The sequence below is a fragment of the Ranitomeya variabilis genome, chromosome 8 (genome assembly GCF_051348905.1).
Source record: "Ranitomeya variabilis isolate aRanVar5 chromosome 8, aRanVar5.hap1, whole genome shotgun sequence".
NCBI classification, from domain to species: domain Eukaryota; kingdom Metazoa; phylum Chordata; class Amphibia; order Anura; family Dendrobatidae; genus Ranitomeya; species Ranitomeya variabilis.
The window spans coordinates 215,340,231-215,365,964 of NC_135239.1; the positions used below are offsets into that span (position 1 = coordinate 215,340,231).

Below are 25,734 nucleotides of genomic sequence, written 5' to 3' on the forward strand. Positions count from 1 at the left end.
TGAGGATCTGGTTTGATCTTACTGTTGTCTCTCATACTTTGCACCTCATTGATTAATGTCCTGCGGCCCCCCAGGGACAATACCGGACCACTCTGTTTGAGCAGTGGACTAAGAAGCTGAGGGATCTGGAGGTGCCGTGCACGCAGGAGCCATCGCTCATCGTGACACTTGGGGACCCTGTGAAAATCCGCTCCTGGCAGGTGAGATGTGATGTGAACAATGGTGCTCCGATGTTTCCTGACCTTTCTGACCCGGCCGATGGCTGCGGAGGCCACTGGATGCCTCATTTTGTGCTTTATTTGCTCCATGTCAGAACGGAAGTTGCTTCTGTGTTATCACATCACTGTAAATCCACCTATTGCAGATTGCAGGACTCCCGAACGACGCGCTGTCGGTGGAGAACGGAGTGATAACTCAGTATTCCCAGCGCTGGTCTCATTTCATCGACCCCCAAGGTCAGGCCAACCGGTGGATCAAGAACTTGGTGAGTTGTCCCAAGGTGAAGGTGGAAACCAGTCAGTGATCCTAATCCACAGCGCGTGGTACGGATATATCCATCTCACCGTTACCTCTCCCCAGGAGAAAGACCACGGCCTGGACGTGGTGAAGCTCAGCGACCGCGACTTCCTGCGCAGCTTGGAAAATGCCATCCGCTTCGGGAAGCCGTTCCTGCTGGAGAATGTAGGAGAAGAGCTGGATCCTGCGCTGGAGCCTGTGCTGCTCAAACAGGTGACCCGCGGGGGGAGTCACCGAGAAAAGGTGGTGCCAAAATCTCTGCTGTACACTGCGTAGTACACATGAAGCAGGGATTTTACAGGAAAAGGTGCAAAACAGCGTAACGTATCGGCTTAATGCATCGTCATAATGTAATGGCGTGACGTAAGTGTAACGTACCAGTGTAACATACAGGTGTAACATATCGGCGTGACACATGGGTGTAATGTATCGGCGTAACATATCGTATAATGTATCGGTGTAATGTATCAACATGACTTATTGGTGTAGCATCAGTGTAATGTATCGACGTAACGTATCGGCTTAATGCATCGTCATAATGTAACGGCGTGACATATAGGTGTAACGTACCAGTGTAACATACAGGTGTAACATATGGACGTAACATATCGGCGTGACATATGGGTGTAATGTATTGGCGTAAAATATCGTATAATGTATCGATGTAGTGTATCAACATAACATATTGGCGTAACATTGGTGTAATGTATTGACGTAACGTATCGGTATAATGTATCGACGTAATATATATTGGTGTAATTTATTGATGCTATGAATAGGTGTAACGTATATATGTAACTTATATCATGCAAGGGTTGGAGTAAGACAGTATCTAACATGTTCATTGAGGTCCAGCAATCTTGCACACCGCGTGCGTCTCATCCTCCTCCTCCTCCTTCCTGCTTCTCTTCCTCCTCCTTCTTGACTGCAGCCGCTCAGTGACTGACAGCTTAATGCCAGCTGGTCATTTAATGGCCCATGTAATATATACAGGCAATGAATTTCCTCGGCAGCACATTCCGCTTCCACCGGATAATGTGCTGCTGACAACGATGCACAAACATCATCACACTCGACGAACATAGCTGCCGGGACGAGGGTTCCTACTAGCGCTCGTTCCGATTGTCGTCCCTTCTATTATCGTAACATTAAAGATGGCCTGACGTGTCTGATCTGTGGCTGCCGCCCGTTCATCTTCTGATCCTCCCTCCACATCGCAGACGTACAAGCAGCAGGGGAGCACCGTCCTACGCCTGGGCGATGCCGTCATCCCATATCATGAGGACTTCAGGATGTACATCACAACCAAACTGCCAAACCCCCATTATCCCCCAGAAATCTGCACCAAAGTCACGCTCATCAACTTCACGCTTTCTCCCAGGTAAAGAGCGTTTGCTAAAATATCTGTACGGACGGGTGGAAAATGTGCCGCCATCAACAGTGCCCTGTGTGCGACTGCCAGCAGCGGTGGGCTCTCGCCCATCAGCCTGGCTGCTAGACATATGGAGGGATTCCTATAGACATGTCTGACTGGTGTGTGATCACTGATCGAGTCTCTGCTCTCCTAACTCCATCCCTGGTAATCTCCCACTAGTGGCCTGGAGGACCAGCTCCTCGGACAGGTTGTGGCCGAAGAACGTCCAGATTTGGAAGAAGCCAAGAATCAGTTAATTCTGTCTAATGCTAAAATGCGTCAGGAACTGAAGGAAATTGAGGACCAGATCCTGATGCGTCTCAGCTCCTCGCAAGGAAACCCAGTGGATGATGTGGATCTGATCAAAGTGCTGGAGGCCTCGAAAGTGAAAGCTGGAGAGATCAAGGTGAGTGATCAGCAGATCGCTGGGATCACGCTCATCACCAGACATCATTCGATTACTTTTTCTGTGAATTTCTTCTATTCCACACAGGCAAAAGTACAGGTGGCGGAGCAGACAGAAAGAGACATCGACATCACGCGGCGGCAGTACGTGCCCGTAGCCGTGAGGACGCAGATCCTGTTCTTCTGTGTCTCGGATCTGTCCAATGTGGACCCCATGTATCAGTACTCGCTGGAGTGGTTCCTGGGGATCTTCTCTGCTGCTATCGCCAATTCTGAGAGAGCAGGTAATCCTCCGAAATCTGTGTCTTCATCCCCTCTCACTAACAACTGGACCTGATTACCGAGCCGTTATGGTGATCATGGCTGCATGGCTCAGATCTGCTGCGCCTGTTCAATGGCTGCAAAGTCCCCGGGTACCTTCTGCCCGTGCCGGCCTTCAGGAACCAGTCACCATGCGGCATCCTAGTCACGCTGTGCACGCTCTGCATGTTATCAGTGGATCCAGACGACCCATAATCGTCATTTTCTCCTTCAGAAACGGTGGAGAAAAGAATCGACAACATCAACACGTTCTTCACCTTCAGTCTCTACAGCAACGTCTGTCGCAGTCTCTTCGAAAAGCACAAGCTGATGTTCTCCTTCCTGCTGTGCGTGCGGATCCTCATGAACGAAGGGCTCATCAATATGGTAAGGTCGCCATCGTGGATGTCAGGGCACCCTCATGCATGTCAGGGCGTCATCCTCAGCATCACGGCACCATAGTGGATGTCAGGGCGCCATCCTCAGCATCACGGCACCATAGTGGATGTCAGGGCGCCATCCTCGATGTCAGGGCGTCATCCTCAGCATCATGGCACCATAGTGGATGTCAGGGCGCCATCCTCGATGTCAGGGCGTCATCCTCAGCATCACGGCACCATAGTGGATGTCAGGGCGCCATCCTCAGCATCACGGCACCATAGTGGATGTCAGGGCGCCATCCTCGATGTCAGGGCGTTATCCTCAGCATCACGGCACCATAGTGGATGTCAGGGCGTCATCCTCAGCATCATGGCACCATAGTGGATGTCAGGGCGCCATCCTCGATGTCAGGGCGTTATCCTCGGTGTCAGGGTGCCACCCTCGGTGTCAGGGCGTCACCCTCGGTGTCAGGGCGCTGTAGAGTAAGGGGACCTGGCAGAGAGAAATCCTTGGGCTGTCGGCACAGAGCTCGAGCACTGGAGGTATAAGTCGCCATTGCTGCACCTCGCAAATCAAAGCCTTAGTCACATCAGTGCTCGTGGGAGATAATTGATTGATTGTGCCCCTGATGAACGTGCGCCAGCCACTATGGGGACAGGGGACATAAGTGGGCATGTCAGTGGTCTTTCCAGGGCCCATAGAGGAGTCATCACCTGTAACCACTGATCCTACTTTTATGCATACAGGAAGAATGGCGCTTCTTGCTGTCCGGCGGCACGGCGCCCACGCTGGCTGACAACCAGTGTGCGGAATGGCTGTCCGAGCGAGCGTGGCGGGACATCCAGGCCTTGAGCACGCTCAGCAACTTCAGTAGCATCAAGGAGCAAATCCTTCTCCACCGTGAGGAATACAGACGGATCTGTGACAGCGCCGAGCCGCAGAGGTGAGCACGACCGCCATCCTGTGTGTGACCGCCGGCGTCCATGGTGGTAATATGCCCTGCCCGGCCCATGACCTGCACTCTACTGATTTTCAGGGAAGGTCTTCCTGGTGAATTGGACCAGAAATTAGATTCCTTCCAAAAGCTGCTGATTCTGCGATGTCTACGGGGCGACAAATTGACCAACGCCATGCAGGACTACGTCTGCCAGCAGCTGGGCCAGCGCTTCATTGAGCCCCAGGTGAGTGGAGTCGGCCGGCCCCGGGGGATGTAGCGTTGCCCAGCACTGGATTTGTCATTTTCATGCTTGATTCCAGACTTCGGACCTGGGAGCCGTGTACCGCCAGTCATCTCCGGTGACTCCGCTGATTTTCATCTTATCGCCCGGCACCGACCCGGCCGCCGATCTCTACAAATTTGCAGAGGAGATGAGATTTTCCAAGAAGCTAACTGCGATATCACTGGGTCAGGGTCAGGTGTGTACCCTCCTCACAGACACCCACCCTGCCACCACACCTTCCTGGGGGTCCGGGCTCCCGTCAGCTCCATTTTCATTCCTGGAGATTCCAATTGTTCTATCTACAGGGTCCTCGGGCTGAAGCCATGATGCGTAACGCTATGGAACGCGGAAAGTGGGTGTTTTTCCAAAATTGCCACCTTGCCCCGAGTTGGATGCCCTCGTTAGAAAGACTAATAGAGAGTATAGACCCAGATAAGGTGGGTACTTGCCCCAGCTCATCGCCCACATTCTGTGATGCCCCTGTGTCATGGCTGCTTGTTCCTTTAGGTTCACCGGGACTTTAGGCTTTGGCTTACCAGTATGCCCAGTAACCAGTTCCCAGTATCCATCCTGCAGAACGGCTCTAAACTCACCATTGAGCCTCCGCGCGGCGTGAAAGCAAATCTCCTGCGCACCTACCTGAGTCTGAGCGACGCGGAGCTCAGCGAGTGCAGGAAGGTGGGTATCGTCCGCCACGCCGAGTGCCCCCGTATGTGTCCGGTGAGTCCCAGGCTTTACCAGGATCTGCCGTAAGTTCTGTCTGCGCTATCGGGGATGTCGGAGCTTCCAGGATGATTTTTACCGCCTCTTCCATAGGACAAGTCTCTAAATGAACTTCCATCTCATTTTCTGCACCCGTTTCTCTCCTCAGGCTCCTGAATTCAAGGCGCTGCTGCTGTCTCTCTGCCTCTTCCATGGGAGCATCCTCGAAAGGCGAAAGTTTGGACCATTGGGCTTTAATATCCCCTATGAATTCACAGACGGAGATCTCCGAATTTGCATTTCTCAGCTGCGCATGTTCCTGGAGGAATACACCGACGTCCCCTACAAGGTGCGGCTCTGCGGGGCCATTGCCTGTAAGCGGCAGCACAGACCCAGGAACGCAGGTGACATCTGTGCTCCTCCGGCAGGTCCTGCGTTACACGGCCGGGGAGATCAACTACGGCGGCCGCGTCACCGACGACTGGGACAGACGCTGCCTCCTGAACATCCTGCAGGACTTCTACCAGCCCCCGGTTCTAGAAGACGGGCACAAGTTCTCCGAGTCCGGGGTGTATGGTCAGATAAGCCCGGCCTACGACCTGAACGTGAGGATCCGTCCTGCTTGTTTGCATCGATGCCGCCATACGTAGATACATGTGACCCATCCATACCGCCTGCGCCATATACTCCTGTGCTCTGCTGATGCTGCGTCTGTGCAGATACTCCGATCACTGACATGGCCAGATTTCAGAACACGATTCATATTAACCCTGAGAGGATACGGCCGCCGTCAGGGACCAGTTTTAGAACATATGGATTTCAGTTTCATTAACAATTTTGCACACTTTGGATTTTACAGGCTGTTTGGTTCCCTGCATATTACTGGCTGCAGGACGAGTTCAATGAGAATCAGTCAGTGAGCTCATCCGGATAGGGAGATGGTGACACTGTTACGTATTCCTCGATTCTCCTCTCTGCTGATTTACGACCACACGAATGATCAGCTCAACTTTGATGTGGTCCCTGGTTATAAATCAGCACATAGGAGTTCAGCGCAAGTCAGATAAGAGTTACGAACGCTGACCGAGCTCACTGACATATTCTCTGGTAACTCATTCTGCAGCTACCAATATGCAGGTAAATAACCTGTAAAATCCAAAATGTGCAACAATACAAAATGCACGTATTTAAGTAAAATAACTGTCCCTGAAGATCCATATCCTTAAAGGGGAACTCCAGGACGCCGCGGGGTTGATGCAGAACTGCCGTGAAGGCTTTGTATGCAGCAGTCCACATCCAGGACCGTGCGGGGAGCAGGGACGGTGCTGTACATTAGGTGTCGGCCTGGCGGTGCGCTGTAGAGCGGTCTGTGCTTTTACATGGTGACCCTCTTCTTCCTCCTCTTCTTCCTCCTCTTCTTCCTCCGCTCTCAGGGTTACCTGCAGTACATCCGCTCTCTTCCTCTCAATGACATGACGGAATTGTTTGGGCTCCATGAAAACGCAAACATCACCTTTGCGCAGAATGAAAGCTTCTCCCTCTTAGGATCTCTGGTGACGCTGCAGCCGCGGACACAGAGTACAGGGGGCAGCCGCGATGAGGCGAGTACCACCACAGTCATGCACAGGGGGACTTACGGGACGGAGGGTTAATATTACTGCTCGTCTCTGTAGATGGTGGAAGAAATCGCTGAAGGGATTCTGAAGAAGATTCCTCAGCTCATCTCGGTGCCGGACGTGATGGCCAAGTACCCGGTCCTGTACCAGGAGTCCATGAACACCGTACTGGTGCAAGAAGTCATACGGTGAGGGCCGGGCGAGCGGCGAGACCCCTGCGGTGGAACAATGCAGATACGTCACTGGCTCCTGTCCCCTCAGGTACAACCGGCTCCTCGGCACCCTCTTCCAGACACTGAGAGATCTGCTGAAGGCCATGAAGGGCCAAGTGGTGATGTCCTCACAGCTGGAGCTGATGGCAAACAGTCTGTACAATAACGCAGTGCCAGAACTCTGGAGAGCGAAGGTGAGTGTCCGACTCCTACCTACAGCCCCCGGGGGTCACCTCACATATCTACAGCCCCCGGGGGTCACCTCACATATCTACAGCCCCCGGGGGTCACCTCACATATCTACAGCCCCCGGGGGTCACCTCACATATCTACAGCCCCCGGGGGTCACCTCACATATCTACAGCTCCCGGGAGTCACCTCACATATCTACAGTCCCCGGGAGTCACCTCACATATCTACAGCCCCCAGGGGTCACCTCACATATCTACAGCTCCCGGGAGTCACCTCACATATCTACAGCCCCTGGGAGTCACCTCACATATCTACATCCCCCGGGAGTCACCTCACATATCTACGGCCCCCGGGGGTCACCTCACATATCTACGGCCCCCGGGAGTCACCTCACATATCTACAGTCCCTGGGAGTCACCTCACATATCTACATCCCCCGGGAGTCACCTCACATATCTACGGCCCCCGGGGGTCACCTCACATATCTACGGCCCCCGGGAGTCACCTCACATATCTACAGTCCCCGGGAGTCACCTCACATATCTACAGCCCCCGGGAGTCACCTCACATATCTACAGTCCCCGGGAGTCACCTCACATATCTACAGCCCCCGGGGGGTCACCTCACATATCTACAGCCCCCGGGTGTCACCTCACATATCTACAGTCCCCGGGAGTCACCTCACATATCTACAGCCCCCGGGTGTCACCTCACATATCTACAGCCCCCGGGAGTCACCTCACATATCTACAGCCCCCGGGAGTCACCTCACATATCTACAGCCCCCGGGAGTCACTTCACATATCTACAGCCCCCGGGAGTCACCTCACATATCTACAGCCCCCGGGGGTCACCTCACATATCTACAGCCCCCGGGAGTCACCTCACATATCTACAGCCCCCAGGGGTCACCTCACATATCTACAGCTCCCGGGAGTCACCTCACGTATCTACAGCCCCCGGGCGTCACCTCACAAATCTACAGCCCCCGAAGTCACCTCACATATCTACATCACCCGGGAGTCACCTCACATATCTACATCACCCGGGAGTCACCTCACATATCTACAGCCCCCGGGGGGTCACCTCACATATCTACAGCTCCCGGGAGTCACCTCACATATCTACAGCCCCCGGGAGTCACCTCACATATCTACAGTCCCCGGGAGTCACCTCACATATCTACAGCCCCCGGGGGGTCACCTCACATATCTACAGCCCCCGGGTGTCACCTCACATATCTACAGTCCCCGGGAGTCACCTCACATATCTACAGCCCCCGGGAGTCACCTCACATATCTACAGCCCCCGGGAGTCACCTCACATATCTACAGCCCCCGGGAGTCACTTCACATATCTACAGCCCCCGGGAGTCACCTCACATATCTACAGCCCCCGGGTATCACCTCACATATCTACAGCCCCCGGGAGTCACCTCACATATCTACAGACCCCGGGAGTCACCTCACATATCTACAGCCCCCAGGGGTCACCTCACATATCTACAGCCCCCGGGAGTCACCTCACATATCTACAGCCCCTGGGGGTCACCTCACATATCTACAGCCCCCGGGAGTCACCTCACATATCTACAGACCCCAGGGGTCGCCTCACATATCTACAGACCCCGGGAGTCACCTCACATATCTACAGCCCCCAGGGATCGCCTCACATATCTACAGCTCCCGGGAGTCACCTCACATATCTACAGCCCCCGGGAGTCACCTCACATATCTACAGCCCCCGGGTGTCACCTCACATATCTACAGCCCCCGGGTGTCACCTCACATATCTACAGCCCCCGGGAGTCACTTCACATATCTACAGCCCCCGGGAGTCACCTCACATATCTACATCACCCGGGAGTCACCTCACATATCTACAGTCCCCGGGAGTCACCTCACATATCTACAGCCCCCGGGTGTCACCTCACATATCTACAGCCCCCGGGAGTCACCTCACATATCTACAGCCCCCGGGAGTCACCTCACATATCTACAGCCCCCGGGAGTCACCTCACATATCTACAGCCCCCGGGAGTCACCTCACATATCTACAGCCCCCGGGAGTCACCTCACATATCTACAGCCTCCGGGGCGTCACCTCACATATCTACAGCTCCCGGGAGTCACCTCACATATCTACAGCCCCCGGGGGTCACCTCACACATCTACAGCGCCCGGGGGTCACCTCACATATCTACATCCCGCGGGTGTCACCTCACATATCTACAGCCCCCGGGAGTCACCTCACATATCTACATCCCGCGGGTGTCACCTCACATATCTACATCCCCCGGGAGTCACCTCACATATCTACATCCCGCGGGTGTCACCTCACATATCTACATCCCCCGGGAGTCACCTCACATACCTACAGCCCCCGGGTATCACCTCACATTTACAGCCCCCGGGTGTCACCTCACATATCTACAGCCCCCGGGTGTCACCTCACATATCTACAGCCCCCGGGAGTCACCTCACATATCTACAGCCCCCGGGTATCACCTCACATCTACAGCCCCCAAGGCTTCATGTCTCACATCCACACCCCCGGGTGTCTTGTCTCATGTTAACATAGCGCTCTGTGTGAGACGGCTCAGCTTAACACTACTCTTGTTTTAGGCTTATCCATCCCTGAAGCCGCTGGCCTCCTGGGTCATAGATCTCCTGCAGAGAATGGATTTCATTCAGAAGTGGATCACAGACGGGATCCCTGCAACCTTCTGGATCAGCGGACTGTTTTTCCCGCAGGCGTTCCTCACTGGGACTTTGCAGAATTTTGCAAGAAAACATGTGATTTCCATTGATACAATCTCCTTTGATTTTAAGGTGAGATTGACACCCGCTGTTACCTGCACCTGCACTGTATAGGAGGGTACGATCACACGGACCTGCACTGTATATGAGGGTACGATCACACGGACCTGCACTGTATATGAGGGTACGATCACACGGACCTGCACTGTATATGAGGGTACGATCACACGGACCTGCACTGTATAGGAGGGTACGATCACACGGACCCTGAACCTGCACTGTATATGAGGGATACGATCACACGGACCCGAACCTGCACTGTATAGGAGGGTACGATCACACGGACCCGAACCTGCACTGTATATGAGGGTACGATCACACGGACCTGCACTGTATAGGAGGGTACGATCACACGGACCTGCACTGTATAGGAGGGTACGATCACACGGACCCTGAACCTGCACTGTATATGAGGGTACGATCACACGGACCTGCACTGTATATGAGGGTACGATCACACGGACCTGCACTGTATAGGAGGGTACGATCACACGGACCCGAACCTGCACTGTATAGGAGGGTACGATCACACGGACCCGAACCTGCACTGTATATGAGGGTACGATCACACGGACCTGCACTGTATATGAGGGTACGATCACACGGACCTGCACTGTATAGGAGGGTACGATCACACGGACCCTGAACCTGCACTGTATATGAGGGATACGATCACACGGACCCGAACCTGCACTGTATAGGAGGGTACTATCACACGGACCTGAACCTGCACTGTATATGAGAGCACGATCACACGGACCCAAACCTGCACTGTATATGAGGGTACGATCACACGGACCTGCACTGTATATGAGGGCACGATCACACGGACCTGCACTGTATATGAGGGCACGATCACACGGACCTGCACTGTATATGAGGGTACGATCACACGGACCCGAACCTGCACTGTATATGAGAGCACGATCACACGGACCCGAACCTGCACTGTATAGGAGGGCACGATCACACGGAAATTGAAGTGGTTGAAGAAAGTGATTCCTGACGAGGCCGTGAAAACATCCCGTGTGCACATACTATTTATCTGAGCTTTATGTGAGCACCGGTCCCTCCGCCATGCTGTGCGCGGTGGACGCCCCCCTGGGTGTATTTATGTGATTTTAGCACTTCGATCTGTGGCTTGTTTGTATGCGCTCCAGGTCCTCGGGGAGACAGTGGCAGGGCTGCGAGAGCGCCCCTCGGAGGGATGCTACATCTACGGTTTATATCTGGAAGGAGCCGGCTGGGACAAGACCACAATGCAGCTGGCAGAGTCCAGACCCAAAGACCTTTACACGGAGATGGCCGTCATCTGGCTGCTCCCGGTGGCTGAACGCCGGCCGCCCGTCTCCGGGACGTACCTGTGCCCCATTTACAAGACGCTGACCAGGGCAGGTGAGGGAGCTGTCGGATTGTCCGCTGCCGGCGGCCGTCCTATCATACTGATCGCGGATTCTTCTTCTTCCTAGGAACGCTCTCCACCACCGGACACTCCACGAATTACGTCATCGCTGTGGAGCTTCCCACCCACAAGCCCCAGTCCCACTGGATAAAGCGTGGCGTGGCCCTCATCTGTGCCCTGGATTACTGAGGACAATCTATCCTGCAACTGTAACAAAACTTCAGCTACTCTACACTCTGTGCAGCAGATCAGGCGTCTCCAGCTCATTTCTATCCTCTGTATAAAGCATCACCAGTGACCGCCGTGCGTCTGATGGTCGTCATTCCTGAGCAAACTCCAACACATTGCAGGAGAATGCTGGGAGTAGTAGTAGCTGTGGGCATTTCTGGGCACATGCCCTTACTAATAGTGGAGGTTGTAGTCTTTCACCTTTCAGTCTTTAAAAGTCTGACACCTTTGTTACAATGTGTCAGTGCCGAGGATTGTGTATCCTGGATACATTGGTAACAAACCTTGATTGGTCGACGTTTTTTGCGCCAAGTTCTTCAGCCGGCGCTCGGGTTCATGAGATTTGTGGAAAATCAAAGACGCGCTTTTTTAGGACAATAAGTCATCAGATCCTTTAAAAGGCGATAACGGCACAAAGATGGGATCAGACGGACCCCGCACGCGGCCAGAGAACTAACATTCAGCAACGTTTCTAAAAGACGCAAATGATTAATAAGGACAAAATAGCTGCAGAAGTAAAACCGCGCCCATAAAAGAGAAAAAAAAACACGCAACGTTTTCTTTAAAAAAAAAAAAAAAGGAGCAAATTTAATGATGAACATAAGTCACACCTGAAAAAAAGATGATGAATCAGGGCCTAAATATGTTAGAAAATTACCAAAAGTGTCAGTACGCAATGATTAAAGGGATTGTCTTGAGACCTATAAATGTGGGCAGTCTCAGCACGTGGCAGCATTCAGAGCAGCCCCCGGTCTGTCTCTTAAAAGGGGCGTTATTCCGTGACGATGCCGGGCGGCGTTCCTGCTGGCTGCGCGCTCCCCTTCTCCATGGTTTTCCGTCCTCGCCCAGCATATCCCTCGAATTCTTCTATTTATTACGTCACAAAGGGAAAGCAAAGCGCCAGCTATGATGGAGTGACCGCAGGGAGGCGCTTCGTGTGATCGGAGGAATTACGATGCGATGGAGCCAGCCAGTGTCATACAGTCCATGGGGAGAGGGAAAATGTGATCTGGGTCTACAGGATAGAAAACAGCCTCTATACAGGATATACGTGGATGTGAAGATGGGGACCATGTACCATCCTAACACGGCCGACGAATCACTGGCGCTTGGCCTTGTAAGGGCGAGAGCGTTTACGGCGGTCCGGCTTCCTCTGTTTATGCAGACGACCGATGCTTACCCCCTGCCGTCTCCGCACTGATATGTTCTGCTCCACCAGGCTGGCCAGCATCCCTAGGAGCAGACACGAGTGTTAGTGTTGGGACCCCTAAGCTCAGGGATGTCCGGGGCCACACACGTTCACATCAGGAGGGGAGAGGAGCTGATGAAGTCACAGCGGCTTTGTGCAGCATCATCAGCGCCGCTAACCTCCGATGCTGGACAACCCCTCTAATACTCCAACCCCCGGCCGGACACTCACCCTCCTGAGCCAACATCGAGATGAAGGCGCAGATAAACTCATCGTAGTTGTGCGTTCGTCTCTGGTCATCGATCTGGAAAGAAAGAGACCGGAGAATAAAAAGAGAGAAGAGGAAAGAGACTACAGCGGAGAGAAGACGCAGAGAGAGAGAGACCTGTGACTACAGAGGAGACGCAGAAAGACCGGTGACTACAGAGGAGATGCAGAAAGAGAGAGAGAGACCTGTGACTATAGAGGAGACGCAGAGAAAGACCTGTGACTATAGAGGAGACGCAGAGAGAGAGAGACCTGTGACTATAGAGGAGATGCAGAGAGAGACCTGTGACTAGAGGAAGGTGGAAACGGAGAGAGACCGCTGACGACAAAGGAGACGCAGAGACACCGGTGACTACAGAGAAGGGAGGAGATGCAGAGAGACCCCTGTGACTACAGAGGAAACGCAGAGAGACCTGTGACTACAGAGGAAACGCAGAGAGAGAGAGAGACACCTGTGACTATAGAGGAGACGCAGAGAGAGAGAGACCTGTGACTATAGAGGAGACGCAGAGAGAGAGAGACCCGTGACTATAAAGGAGACGCACAGAGAGAGAGAGACCGGTGACTACAGAGAAGGGAGGAGACGCAGAGGGAGACCTGTGACTACAGATGAAAGAGGAGACGCAGAGAGAACGATGACTACAAAGGAAACACAGAGAGAGACCGGCGATGACAGAGGAGACGCAGAGAGAGACACCAGTGATTACAGAGGAAACAGACCGGTGATGACAGAGGAGACGCAGAGAGAGAGAGACCGGTGACTACAAAGGAGAAAAGACGCAGAGAGACCTGTGACTACAGAGAAAACGCAGAGAGAGACCAATTACTACAGAGAAGACGTAGAGAGACCTGTGACTACAGAGGAAACGCAGAGACAGAGACCGGTGACTACAGAGGAGACGCAGAGAGATCTGTGACTACAGAGGAAACGCAGAGAGAGACCGATTACTACAGAGGAGAAAGGAGACGTAGAGAGACCTGTGACTATAGAGACGCAGAGAGAGACCTGTGACTAGAGGAAAGAGGAAACAGAGAGAGACCAGTGACGACAGAGGAGACGCAGAGACACCGGTGACTACAGAGAAGGGAGGAGACGCAGAGAGAGGCCTGTGACTAGAGGAGATGCAGAGAGAGATCTGTGACTATAGAGAAGACGCAGAGAGAGACCTGTGACTAGAGGAAGGAGGAAACGGAGAGAGACCGCTGACGACAAAGGAGACGCAGAGACACCGGTGACTACAGTGAAGGGAGGAGATGCAGAGAGAGACCTGTGACTACAGAGGAGACGCAGAAAGAGAGAGAGAGAGACCAGTGACTACAGTGGAGACGAGACGCAGAGAGAGAGACACCGGTGACTACAGAGGAAACGCAGAGAGAGGCCGATGACAGAGGAGAGGAGACTACAGAGGAGAGAGGAAACGCAGAGACCTGTGACTACAGAGGAAACGCAGAGAGAGAGAGACCTGTGACTATAGCGGAGACACAGAGAGAGAGACCTGTGACTATAAAGGAGATGCAGAGAGAGAGACCTGTGACTACAGAGGAGACACAGAGAGAGACCTGTGACTATAGAGGAGACACAGAGAGAGAGAGACCGGTGACTACAGAGAAGGGAGGAGACGCAGAGGGAGACCTGTGACTACAGAGGAAAGAGGAGACGCAGAGAGAACGATGACTACAAAGGAAAAAGGAAACACAGAGAGAGACCGGTGATGACAGAGGAGACGCAGAGAGAGACACCAGTGATTACAGAGGAAACAGAGACCGGTGACGACAGAGGAGACGCAGAGAGAGAGAGACCGGTGATGACAGAGGAGACGCAGAGAGAGACACACACCGGTGACGACAGAAGAGACGCAGAGAGAGAGAGAGACCGGTGACTACAAAGGAGAGGAGACGCAGAGAGACCTGTGACTACAGAGGAAGCACAGAGAGAGACCGATTACTACAGAGGAGACGTAGAGAGACCTGTGACTACAGGGGAAACGCAGAGACAGAGACCGGTGACTACAGGGGAGACGCAGAGAGATCTGTGACTACAGAGGAAACGCAGAGAGAGACCGATTACTATAGAGGAGAGAGGAGATGTAAAGAGACCTGTGACTACAGAGGAAACAGAGAGAGAGACCGGTGACTACAGAGAAGAAAGGAGACATAGAGAGACCTGTAACTACAGAGGACACAGAGAGAGACCGGAGACTACAGAGGAGAAAGGAGACGTAGAGAGACCTGTGACTACAGAAGAAACGCAGAGAGAGATCGATGACTACTGAGGAGACGCTGACATGAGATGACAGTACCTTGAATTTCTTGCGCTTTTCCAGCTCTTCTCGCAGACAGGCCTCAGACGTGGAGATTTCGGCCTCCACACATTTCAGCAGGGCCAGGAGTTCCTGGGAGACAACACATGGATCAGTGGAGAGGAGCCGATCGTAGGGAGCACAATATGTGGAGGCTGAAAATTATCCCTCTACATCTGAGCCCTGACAACTGCAGCCCACCTTAGGGGAGAACCTGTCTCCTGCTGGAGCCTCGGGGGGTCTGCACCGGGGGCCGTCTGCCTCACAGTTCTCTCTTCCTTCCTCCAGTTTGCTGATTTTAGGAGAAACTTTTCCGGAATCTGAGACTAAGATAACAATAATAAGACGTTCAATAAAGGGCTCGTCCGGCGTCTGTAACGGGGGCATCTTCTTTAAGAAAAAGTTATGCCATGTGCAGCAACAGTGCTGAATTGGGGAGCTGAACCGAATCTCTGCCCCAATCTCTCGTTTGGCGGCAGCAGTTACATCACATTAACAGCGCTGCAGCCAATCACTGAGTGTTGCAGCCCCGCCAGTGTAGATGACACCGGCTGCTAGACTCAGCAGCGTTTTATCACCACTGCAGGCAAACAGAAACTAGGGCAGCGGTGGAGGCGCAGTCGTAGACCCGGGACGGGCAAATAGTTCTCAGTTGTTTATCATAACTATTGCAGAACATGGAATAACATTTTCTACAAGAGGACGACCCCTTTAAATATTGATATTCTATACTTAAAATGTGGGAGCAATTACAAAACCACAGGGGTCCGCAGTCCAGTACCAGAACACAGGGGTCTGAGTCCGGCACCTGTTCCATTAGTATCAGTACCAGAACACAGGGGTCCTGTACATGTTCCATTAGTGTCAGTACCAGAACACAGGGGTCCGCAGTCCCGCACCTGTTTTATTATTGTCAGAACCAGAACACAGGGGTCCGCAGTCCCGCACCTGTTTTATTATAGTGTCAGTACCAGAACACAGGGGTCCGGAGTCCTACACCTGTTCCATTAGTATCAGTACCAGAACACAGTGATCCGCAGTCCTGCACCTGTTCCATTAGTGTCAGTTCCAGTACACAGGGGTCCGCAGTCCTGTACCAGAACACAGTGGTCCGCAGTCCTGCACCTGTTCCATTAGTGTCAGTACCAGTACACAGGGGTCCGCAGTCCTGTACCAGAACACAGGGGTCCGCAGTCCAGCACCTGTTCCATTAGTGTCAGTACCAGAACATAGGGGTCCGCAGTCCAGCACCTGTTCCATTAGTGTCAGTACCAGAACATAGGGGTCCGCAGTCCAGCACCTGTTCCATTAGTGTCAGTACCAGAACATAGGGGTCCGCAGTCCAGCACCTGTTCCATTAGTGTCAGTACCAGAACATAGGGGTCCGCAGTCCAGCACCTGTTCCATTAGTGTCAGTACCAGAACATAGGGGTCCGCAGTCCAGCACCTGTTCCATTAGTGTCAGTACCAGAACATAGGGGTCCGCAGTCCAGCACCTGTTCCATTAGTGTCAGTACCAGAACATAGGGGTCCGCAGTCCAGCACCTGTTCCATTAGTGTCAGTACCAGAACACAGGGGTCCGCAGTCCTGTACCAGAACACAGGGGTCCGCAGTCCCGCACATGTTCCATTAGTGTCAGTACCAGAACACAGGGGTCCGCAGTCCTGTACCAGAACACAGGGGTCCGCAGTCCCGCACATGTTCCATTAGTGTCAGTACCAGAACACAGGGGTCCGCAGTCCTGAATAACAAGCATATCATCTGTGCTCGGCCCCCACCCTCCATCATACTCACCCATTCGGCTGAGCGTGCAGAGGTGCCCATCTCGGCTGAGGTGTAGAATCCCAGTGCCAACCAGTGGCCCCAGCTCCCGCACTGCGCGGTTGTACCGGACAGAGTCCAACCTCAGAAGCGGCTCCTCCTCCCCGAACAGGACCTTAGAGAGGTGAGACGTGACCGGACTGGACGGCCGTGTGGGGTTTGCGGATCTCAGTGGGGAGCGCAGGGGGGAGTTGAAGGCGCTGCCGATTTCTGAAGCGGTGTCCGTGCTCTCATTGCTGGGGGTTGGAGACGGCTGAGAATGAGGAGCCGCGGGGGGCACAGTCTTTATGGAGAGGGGCGAACACAGTTCTTTCTGAGTTTCCTTTAACTTTTCAGCCAAGACGTTAGCAGGAAGGTCAGGACCAGGAGGCGGCGGCGGCAGAGACTCGGAGCTTCTCCTCTTGAACCTGCAGAAGACGAACAGATCAGTAACATCCCAACGCCCCCCATCCATAATGACTGAAGCTAAGGGGTGGTCCCGGGGGGCTCGCGCCTGCTCTGGCAGAATCCGCCCCATCTGTGTTATATTCTCCCCGATCATCTGATAGGACATGATGTAACAGCGCCTCGCCCTCCGCAGGTCACCGACCCGCTGCTGCCACCACATCCACCACTGCAGCCGATTCCCTGCATTTCCCCCAATACAAAGCTACCAGTTTACTCACCCGGGGTGGGTCGGTGGTCTGGCAGAGGTCTCCCCCTCATCATCTTCATCCGAACCGGGGGAGGGAGGTGGGATTCCTCGCGATCGCCCAACACCCGCCGCCAGATCTTCTTCCTCCTGCGGATAATGTCCATTAATCTTCTCGTTCGCGACCATCCAGGGTCCATTACTGACCCGACTGCCTCTCCCGACCACTCACCTGCATTGGAGACTTGGCGTAGTTGTGATTATCCAGGAAGGCTGGGAGCCGGGGGGCTTGTGCAGGGGCCGTGCCCCCATTATGAGGGACAGCTTTGAGTTTGCTGTAAGTATTGGTCGCGGTGGCTCGCGGCACAGATCCGGCAGCGTCTCCACTCGCATCTACAACGTGATGGAAACAGAACGTACAAGGCAACTAAGTCTGGGGGTCTCCACCTACAAAACTATGAGTAACGTGTCAGCACATTGGAGAAAAGCCCCCCGGCCCCTCTGTGCCCGGAGAGGGAACGGTGCTCAGTGATACAATGTATCCTTAGTAACCAGACTTAAAGGAGGAGAGAGTCCCCGATACCTGCGGGAGTATTTGGGGTACCGGCCGTGTTCGCCCCCTCCAGGCCCGCTGCACACTTTATCGCGTTGGCTTTTGACTCCCCGTTATTCTGGTTCTCTGAGGGTTTCTGGGCCTGAATCAGCTCCGGCTGCGTCACCCGGATCAACTACAGATGAGACCACCGAGGAGCAAAGAGGAAACGTGAGTGTAAATACAAAGGCAAAGAGACATCCCACCCGGTGCACTCACCTCTCGCAATAGGGGGTGTCAGTCCCACCCCATCGCCTGCCCACTCCTCTTACTATGGGTGCTGTAAGCCTCCCTTCATCTCTTTCTCTTTTTGCATGTGTTGTTGTCTGCCTCCCCCATCCCCCGCTCTCCCCTCTCTCACCATCAGGGGTGCTGGCCTCCTCCATCCTCTCCTCATGACGTTGTCGGCCTCCTCCGTCCCTGCTCTCCCTTCTCACTGTCGGGGATTTCGAACTCTCCACATCCCCCACCCTCTCCTCTCACTGTGATGTTGTCGGCCTCCCCTTCCCCTGTCCTCACCTGCTGCAGCGCCTCCAACACGGTCTGCCGGTTCACCTTCAAGATGTTGAGGCGGCTCTCATACTTCAGTCTCCTGTCGGGCACCACGGCCATCAGATTGAAGCGGATGTCATGATATGGCTCCCTGTACAGGAAGGAGAAATCTCATAGGACGACACCCGCCGAGCGATCCACCGCCCCCCACGAGTGATCCACCGCCCTCGCGCCGAGCGATCCACCGCCCCCCCGCCGAGCGATCCACCGCCCCCCCCGCCGAGCGATCCACCGCCCCCCCCGCCGAGCGATCCACCGCCCCCCCCGCCGAGCGATCCACCGCCCCCCCCGCCGAGCGATCCATCGCCCCCCCCCCATCTTCTTACCCTGCTGTGGCCAGTCCGATCCTCTCCATAATAACCCTGCGAGCCTTGTCTGTCCACTCCTCGTCCTCTGCCCATGGACCTGACAACAATCAGACAGTGTGCAGTCAGGGTGGAGGTGTCGGAGAACACATTTTATAGATAGATTTGGGCCCCAGCACTGATCGCAGGCCACCTGCTTACAGGGCCCAAGATTAACCAACGTATAATCGAAACTTCTGCGACTTTCCATCAGATTTTGAGTCTCAATTCCAAGATCTCTGATAGCTTTGGGTGAATAGGGAGACAAGTGCTCCTCTGGGGGCTCTCACCATGATCGATGGGGTACACTTTTAGACCGTCCAGCTCAAACAGGCGCCCCTTAATGGGAACGTAGCTGACAAAGTGGAATGCCTCCATGGTGCGCACCGCGCTGATGCCATTCTGCTTTTCTGGCAGGTGACGAGGCTCTGGTCTTGAAGGACAGGAAGAAAAGGTTAATACAGACCCCTCCCGTAATCAGTACATAAGGTCAGTAACTTCTGCAATAGTCAAGATCTCTGCCGCACCTCGCATGGCTGTTGTGAGCTTTCGCCAATTCAGGAGCGTTTCCAATAGCGTAACCTTTACTCTAAGAAAAGAGGAAAAAAATTTACACAGTGACTGCACCAGCAGAATAGTGAGCGCAGCTCTGGAGTATAATACAGGATGTAGCTCAGGATCAGTAATGTAATGTATATACACAGTGACTGCACCAGCAGAATAGTGAGTGCAGCTCTGGGGTATAATACAGGAGGTAACTGAGGATCAGTAATGTAATGTATTTACACAGTGACTGCACCAGCAGAATAGTGAGTGCAGCTCTGGAGTATAATACAGGATGTAGCTCAGGATCAGTAATGTAATGTATGTACACAGTGACTGCACCAGCAGAATAGTGAGTGCAGCTCTGGGGTATAATACAGGAGGTAACTGAGGATCAGTAATGTAATGTATGTACACAGTGACTGCACCAGCAGAATAGTGAGTGCAGCTCTGGAGTATAATATATGATGTAACTCAGGATTAGTAATGTAATGAATGTACACAGTGATTGCACCAGCAGAATAGTGAGCGCAGCTCTGGAGTATAATACAGGATGTAACTCAGGATCAGTAATGTAATGTATGTACACAGTGACTGCACCAGCAGAATAGTGAGTGCAGCTCTGGAGTATAATACAGGAAGTAACTCAGGGTCAGTAATGTAATGTATGTACACAGTGACTGCACCAGCAGAATAGTGAGTGCAGCTCTGGGGTATAATACAGGATGTAACTCAGGATCACTAATGTAATGTATGTACACAGTGACTGCACCAGCAGAATAGTGAGTGCAGCTCTGGGGTATAATACAGGATGTAACTCAGGATCAGTAATGTAATGTATGTACACAGTGACTGCACCAGCAGAATAGTGAGTGCAGCTCTGGAATATAATACAGGATGTAACTCAGGATCAGTAATGTATGTACACAGTGACTGCACCAGCAGAATAGTGAGTGCAGCTCTGGAGTATAATACAGGATGTAACTCAGGATCAGTAATGTAATGTATGTACACAGTGACTGCACCAGCAGAATAGTGAGTGCAGCTCTGGAATATAATACAGGATGTAACTCAGGATCAGTAATGTATGTACACAGTGACTGCACCAGCAGAATAGTGAGTGCAGCTCTGGAGTATAATACAGGATGTAACTCAGGATCAGTAATGTAATGTATGTATACAGTGACTGCACCAGCAGAATAGTGAGTGCAGCTCTGGGGTATAATACAGGATGTAACTCAGGATCAGTAATGTAATGTATGTACACAGTGACTGCACCAGCAGAATAGTGAGTGCAGCTCTGGGGTATAATACAGGATGTGACTGCACCAGCAAAGAAATGAGGGCAGATCTGGAGTTTCAGTATTTCTTATGCAGAGACACACAAGCTGTGAGATTATAACCCCCAGCATGCTATGGCCGTTTGCTGTGCTGCGTTATGCTCTTGCTGTATTATTACCTCTGGGCTGAATCCTTTGGTGAAGTCTTTGATGCGGCTCAGAGTCGGCCCCAGGTGGACCCCGCTGCAGTTCAGCAGGACGCTAAGGAGGGCATGAGTGGCGCAGGAATTAGGGATCAGCTGTGAGACAAGGAAACACTGATGATAAGAAGGTGAAACCAAAGATGGCGGACACCATCCTTTCACCACTTACCTGATGAGCGAAGAACATGTTATTGACCACCTCGTCCTCCATGACAGACGTGTCATCCAGCAGGGTGGACACCTTCCTGCGTGAGCGTCGCTCCTCGATCCATTTAAATAAGAAGATGAAGCCGTACACCGGTCTGTAGGGGGAGAATAAGAGTCACTGGCGAATGGTCCGAGGGGGGCACACAAACAATGACTGTGGGCGTCATACCCCGGGCACTTGCTCTGCAGATCATAGATCTCTTCCACCTGCACGCCCTTCACACCTGGGGGGAAATAAATGGCAAAGTGTTAAATAATCTGCAGCGCAGAGACACCGACACGGGGAAAGGGCAGCGGCGCGGAGAGAGACCCAGCCCACAGGTGCCAAACAAGAGCGACGCACTGAAATCGCTCCCAGCCCGAAAACAATCAGCAAAATAACTCACCAAAATCCTCCACCAGCAGCGTGAAAAGCCCTGAAACACAGAAACAGAAGCTCAGATCTAAGCGCAGCCCCCAGGCATCACGGCAGGGTTATATGGGTCATGTAATGTCAGTATAGTGTCACACTCAGGTCGAGGTGTCAGTAAAGGGTTATATGGGTCCCCTAGTGTCAGTAAAGTGTCACACTCAGTCCGAGGTGTCAGTAAAGGGTTATATGGGTCCCCTAGTGTCAGTAAAGTGTCACACTCAGTCCGAGGTGTCAGTAAAGGGTTATATGGGTCCCCTAGTGTCAGTAAAGTGTCACACTCGGTCCGAGGCGTCAGTAAAGGCTTATATGGGTCCCCTAGTGTCAGTAAAGTGTCACACTCAGTCCGAGGCGTCAGTAAAGGCTTATATGGGTCCCCTAGTGTCAGTAAAGTGTCACACTCGGTCCGAGGCGTCAGTAAAGGGTTATATGGGTCCCCTAGTGTCAGTAAAGTGTCACACTCGGTCCGAGGCGTCAGTAAAGGGTTATATGGGTCCCCTAGTGTCAGTAAAGTGTCACACTCGGTCCGAGGCGTCAGTAAAGGGTTATATGGGTCCCCTAGTGTCAGTAAAGTGTCACACTCGGTCCGAGGCGTCAGTAAAGGGTTATATGGGTCCCCTAGTGTCAGTAAAGTGTCACACTCGGTCCGAGGTGTCAGTAAAGGGTTATATGGGTCCCCTAGTGTCAGTAAAGAGTCACACCCGGTCCGAGGTGTCAGTAAAGGGTTACATGGGTCCCCTAGTGTCAGTAAAGTGTCACACTCAGTCCGAGGTGTCAGTAAAGGGTTACATGGGTCCCCTAGTGTCAGTAAAGTGTCACACTCGGTCCGAGGTGTCGGTAAAGGGTTATATGGGTGCCCTAGTGTCAGTAAAGTGTCACACTCGGTCCGAGGTGTCAGTAAAGGGTTATATGGGTCCCCTAGTGTCAGTAAAGTGTCACACTCAGTCCGAGGTGTCAGTAAAGGGTTACATGGGTCCCCTAGTGTCAGTAAAGTGTCACACTCAGTCCGAGGTGTCAGTAAAGGGTTACATGGGTCCCCTAGTGTCAGTAAAGTGTCACACTCGGTCCGAGGTGTCGGTAAAGGGTTATATGGGTGCCCTAGTGTCAGTAAAGTGTCACACTCAGTCCGAGGCGTCAGTAAAGGGTTACATGGGTCCCCTAGTGTCAGTAAAGTGTCACACTCGGTCCGAGGCATCAGTAAAGGGTTATATGGGTCCCCTAGTGTCAGTAAAGTGTCACACTCGGTCCGAGGTGTCAGTAAAGGGTTATATGGGTCCCCTAGTGTCAGTAAAGAGTCACACCCGGTCCGAGGTGTCAGTAAAGGGTTATATGGGTCCCCTAGTGTCAGTAAAGTGTCACACTCGGTCCGAGGTGTCGGTAAAGGGTTATATGGGTGCCCTAGTGTCAGTAAAGTGTCACACTCGGTCCGAGGCATCAGTAAAGGGTTATATGGGTCCCCTAGTGTCAGTAAAGTGTCACACTCGGTCCGAGGTGTCAGTAAAGGGTTATATGGGTCCCCTAGTGTCAGTAAAGAGTCACACCCGGTCCGAGGTGTCAGTAAAGGGTTATATGGGTCCCCTAGTGTCAGTAAAGTGTCACACTCGGTCCGAGGTGTCAGTAAAGGGTTATATGGGTCCCCTAGTGTCAGTAAAGAGTCACACCCGGTCCCATGCATCACTACAGGATTCCTAAGGTCCTGAGGCGTCAGTAATGGATGATCTGCATCATGCAGTGTCCGTCCTCTCACACGGAGGCCCCGGTACCTGGGTCGCTCTCCAGCTCTAACCAGCCTTTATTCATGTTGTCTCCTCCATGCCTCGGAGGCTGTGACGTCATGCAGTGCGCCGGAAGTGCAGAGAAGTAAACACATAGTAGTGACGTCACGTCGCACCTCCCCCGCTGCAGCTGCTAGAGTGGCTGCCTCCCATCATCCTCCGCGGCTTCCATGTCCGCGCCGCCGCCGTCAGTTCTATTTATGCGGAATGTTGTCAGGACTTCAACAACATGGCCGCCAGGGGTCGCTCTGCGGACACTTTGTAAAATTAACGTCAAACGAAATGCCATCGCTCTAGCGGCTGCTCTGTAGGTCATGTGACCACCGAAAGTCCAGCTGCGGCCATGTTTGTTAAGGGCAGAGAAGTTTTTCACTGAGATTTTGAGGCTTTTTCTTAGTAATTGATTATACATTTTTCCTCCACCCCTAAGCGGGGGCCCTGCGTCCCCACAGCCCCTCACACGTGACCACTCCTCACAGTGGGACCTGCACCCCCACCGCCCCTCACACGGGGCCCTCCACTCCTCACAGGGGGCCCTGCACCCCCACCGCCCCTCACACGGGGCCCTCCACTCTTCACAGGGGGCCCTGCACCCCCACCGCCCCTCACACGGGGCCCTCCACTCCTCACAGGGGGCCCTGCACCCCCACCGCCCCTCACACGGGGCCCTCCACTCCTCACAGGGGGCCCTGCACCCCCACCCCCCTCACACGGGGCCCTCCACTCCTCACAGGGGCCCTGCACCCCCACCGCCCCTCACACGGGGCCCTCCACTCCTCACAGGGGGCCCTGCACCCCCACCGCCCCTCACACGGGGCCCTCCACTCTTCACAGGGGGCCCTGCACCCCCACCGCCCCTCACACGGGGCCCTCCACTCCTCACAGGGGGCCCTGCACCCCCACCGCCCCTCACACGGGGCCCTCCACTCCTCACAGGGGGCCCTGCACCCCCACCCCCCTCACACGGGGCCCTCCACTCCTCACAGGGGCCCTGCACCCCCACCGCCCCTCACACGGGGCCCTCCACTCCTCACAGGGGGCCCTGCACCCCCACCGCCCCTCACACGGGGCCCTCCACTCCTCACAGGGGGCCCTGCACCCCCACCGCCCCTCACACGGGGCCCTCCACTCCTCACAGGGGGCCCTGCACCCCCACCCCCCTCACACGGGGCCCTCCACTCCTCACAGGGGCCCTGCACCCCCACCGCCCCTCGCACGGGGCCCTCCACTCCTCACAGGGGGCCCTGCACCCCCACCGCCCCTCACGCGGGGCCCTCCACTCCTCACAGGGGGCCCTGCACCCCCACCCCCCTCACACGGGGCCCTCCACTCCTCACAGGGGGCCCTGCACCCCCACCCCCCTCACACGGGGCCCTCCACTCCTCACAGGGGCCCTGCACCCCCACCGCCCCTCGCACGGGGCCCTCCACTCCTCACAGGGGGCCCTGCACCCCCACCGCCCCTCACGCGGGGCCCTCCACTCCTCACAGGGGGCCCTGCACCCCCACCGCCCCTCACGCGGGGCCCTCCACTCCTCACAGGGGGCCCTGCACCCCCACCGCCCCTCACACGGGGCCCTCCACTCCTCACAGGGGGCCCTGCACCCCCACCCCCCTCACACGGGGCCCTCCACTCCTCACAGGGGCCCTGCACCCCCACCGCCCCTCGCACGGGGCCCTCCACTCCTCACAGGGGGCCCTGCACCCCCACCGCCCCTCACGCGGGGCCCTCCACTCCTCACAGGGGGCCCTGCACCCCCACCGCCCCTCACGCGGGGCCCTCCACTCCTCACAGGGGGCCCTGCACCCCCACCCCCCTCACACGGGGCCCTGCACTCCTCACAGGGGCCCTGCACCCCCACCGCCCCTCACACGGGGCCCTCCACTCCTCACAGGGGGCCCTGCACCCCCACCCCCCTCACACGGGGCCCTCCACTCCTCACAGGGGGCCCTGCACCCCCACCGTCCCTCACACGGGGCCCTCCACTCCTCGCAGGGGGCCCTGCACCCCCACCGCCCCCCACACGGGGCCCTCCACTCCTCGCAGGGGGCCCTGCACCCCCACCCCCCCTCACACGGGGCCCTCCACTCCTCACAGGGGGCCCTGCACCCCCACCGCCCCTCACACGGGGCCCTCCACTCCTCACAGGGGGCCCTGCACCCCCACCGCCCCTCACACGGGGCCCTCCACTCCTCACAGGGGGTCCTGCACCC

General features: G+C 54.6%; 2 protein-coding genes across 5 annotated transcripts in view; one reads left to right on the forward strand and one right to left on the reverse strand.

The window, feature by feature from the left end:
* Positions 1–11,478, forward strand: part of DNAH1 (dynein axonemal heavy chain 1) — a 64,693-nt gene extending 53,215 nt beyond the window's left edge. For both annotated transcript variants that reach the window (XM_077276967.1, XM_077276968.1), the window contains 20 exons: positions 75–200; positions 365–484; positions 580–729; positions 1,737–1,897; positions 2,111–2,336; positions 2,424–2,619; positions 2,871–3,022; positions 3,763–3,959; positions 4,053–4,197; positions 4,274–4,432; positions 4,542–4,673; positions 4,744–4,914; positions 5,108–5,287; positions 5,367–5,543; positions 6,372–6,539; positions 6,612–6,742; positions 6,816–6,960; positions 9,583–9,789; positions 10,938–11,172; positions 11,247–11,478. In XM_077276967.1, coding sequence (XP_077133082.1) covers positions 75–200; positions 365–484; positions 580–729; positions 1,737–1,897; positions 2,111–2,336; positions 2,424–2,619; positions 2,871–3,022; positions 3,763–3,959; positions 4,053–4,197; positions 4,274–4,432; positions 4,542–4,673; positions 4,744–4,914; positions 5,108–5,287; positions 5,367–5,543; positions 6,372–6,539; positions 6,612–6,742; positions 6,816–6,960; positions 9,583–9,789; positions 10,938–11,172; positions 11,247–11,368 — 3,300 coding nt within the window. In that variant the 3' untranslated portion in view covers positions 11,369–11,478. The remainder of the gene's footprint in view (positions 1–74; positions 201–364; positions 485–579; positions 730–1,736; positions 1,898–2,110; positions 2,337–2,423; positions 2,620–2,870; positions 3,023–3,762; positions 3,960–4,052; positions 4,198–4,273; positions 4,433–4,541; positions 4,674–4,743; positions 4,915–5,107; positions 5,288–5,366; positions 5,544–6,371; positions 6,540–6,611; positions 6,743–6,815; positions 6,961–9,582; positions 9,790–10,937; positions 11,173–11,246) is intronic.
* BAP1 (BRCA1 associated deubiquitinase 1) lies at positions 11,441–23,696 on the reverse strand. 3 transcript variants are annotated; one of them, XM_077276969.1, is made up of 17 exons: positions 23,510–23,696; positions 21,724–21,753; positions 21,507–21,561; positions 21,300–21,432; positions 21,107–21,226; positions 19,632–19,693; positions 19,395–19,537; positions 19,087–19,165; positions 18,728–18,851; positions 18,200–18,344; positions 17,849–18,009; positions 17,651–17,766; positions 16,959–17,392; positions 15,365–15,489; positions 15,164–15,256; positions 12,828–12,900; positions 11,441–12,640 (listed from the first exon to the last, which is right to left on the reverse strand). In XM_077276969.1, the coding sequence occupies exons 1-17, from the start codon at positions 23,580–23,582 to the stop codon at positions 12,507–12,509; spliced, it is 2,100 nt and encodes a 699-aa protein (XP_077133084.1). In that variant the 5' UTR covers positions 23,583–23,696; the 3' UTR covers positions 11,441–12,506. The 3 variants fall into 3 exon arrangements, with proteins under 3 accessions (XP_077133084.1, XP_077133085.1, XP_077133086.1); XM_077276970.1 differs by having other exon boundaries at positions 11,958–12,640; positions 21,107–21,188; positions 23,510–23,693; XM_077276971.1 differs by lacking the exon at positions 21,724–21,753 and having other exon boundaries at positions 11,958–12,640; positions 21,107–21,188; positions 23,510–23,586.
* Positions 23,697–25,734: the final 2,038 nt, after the last annotated feature.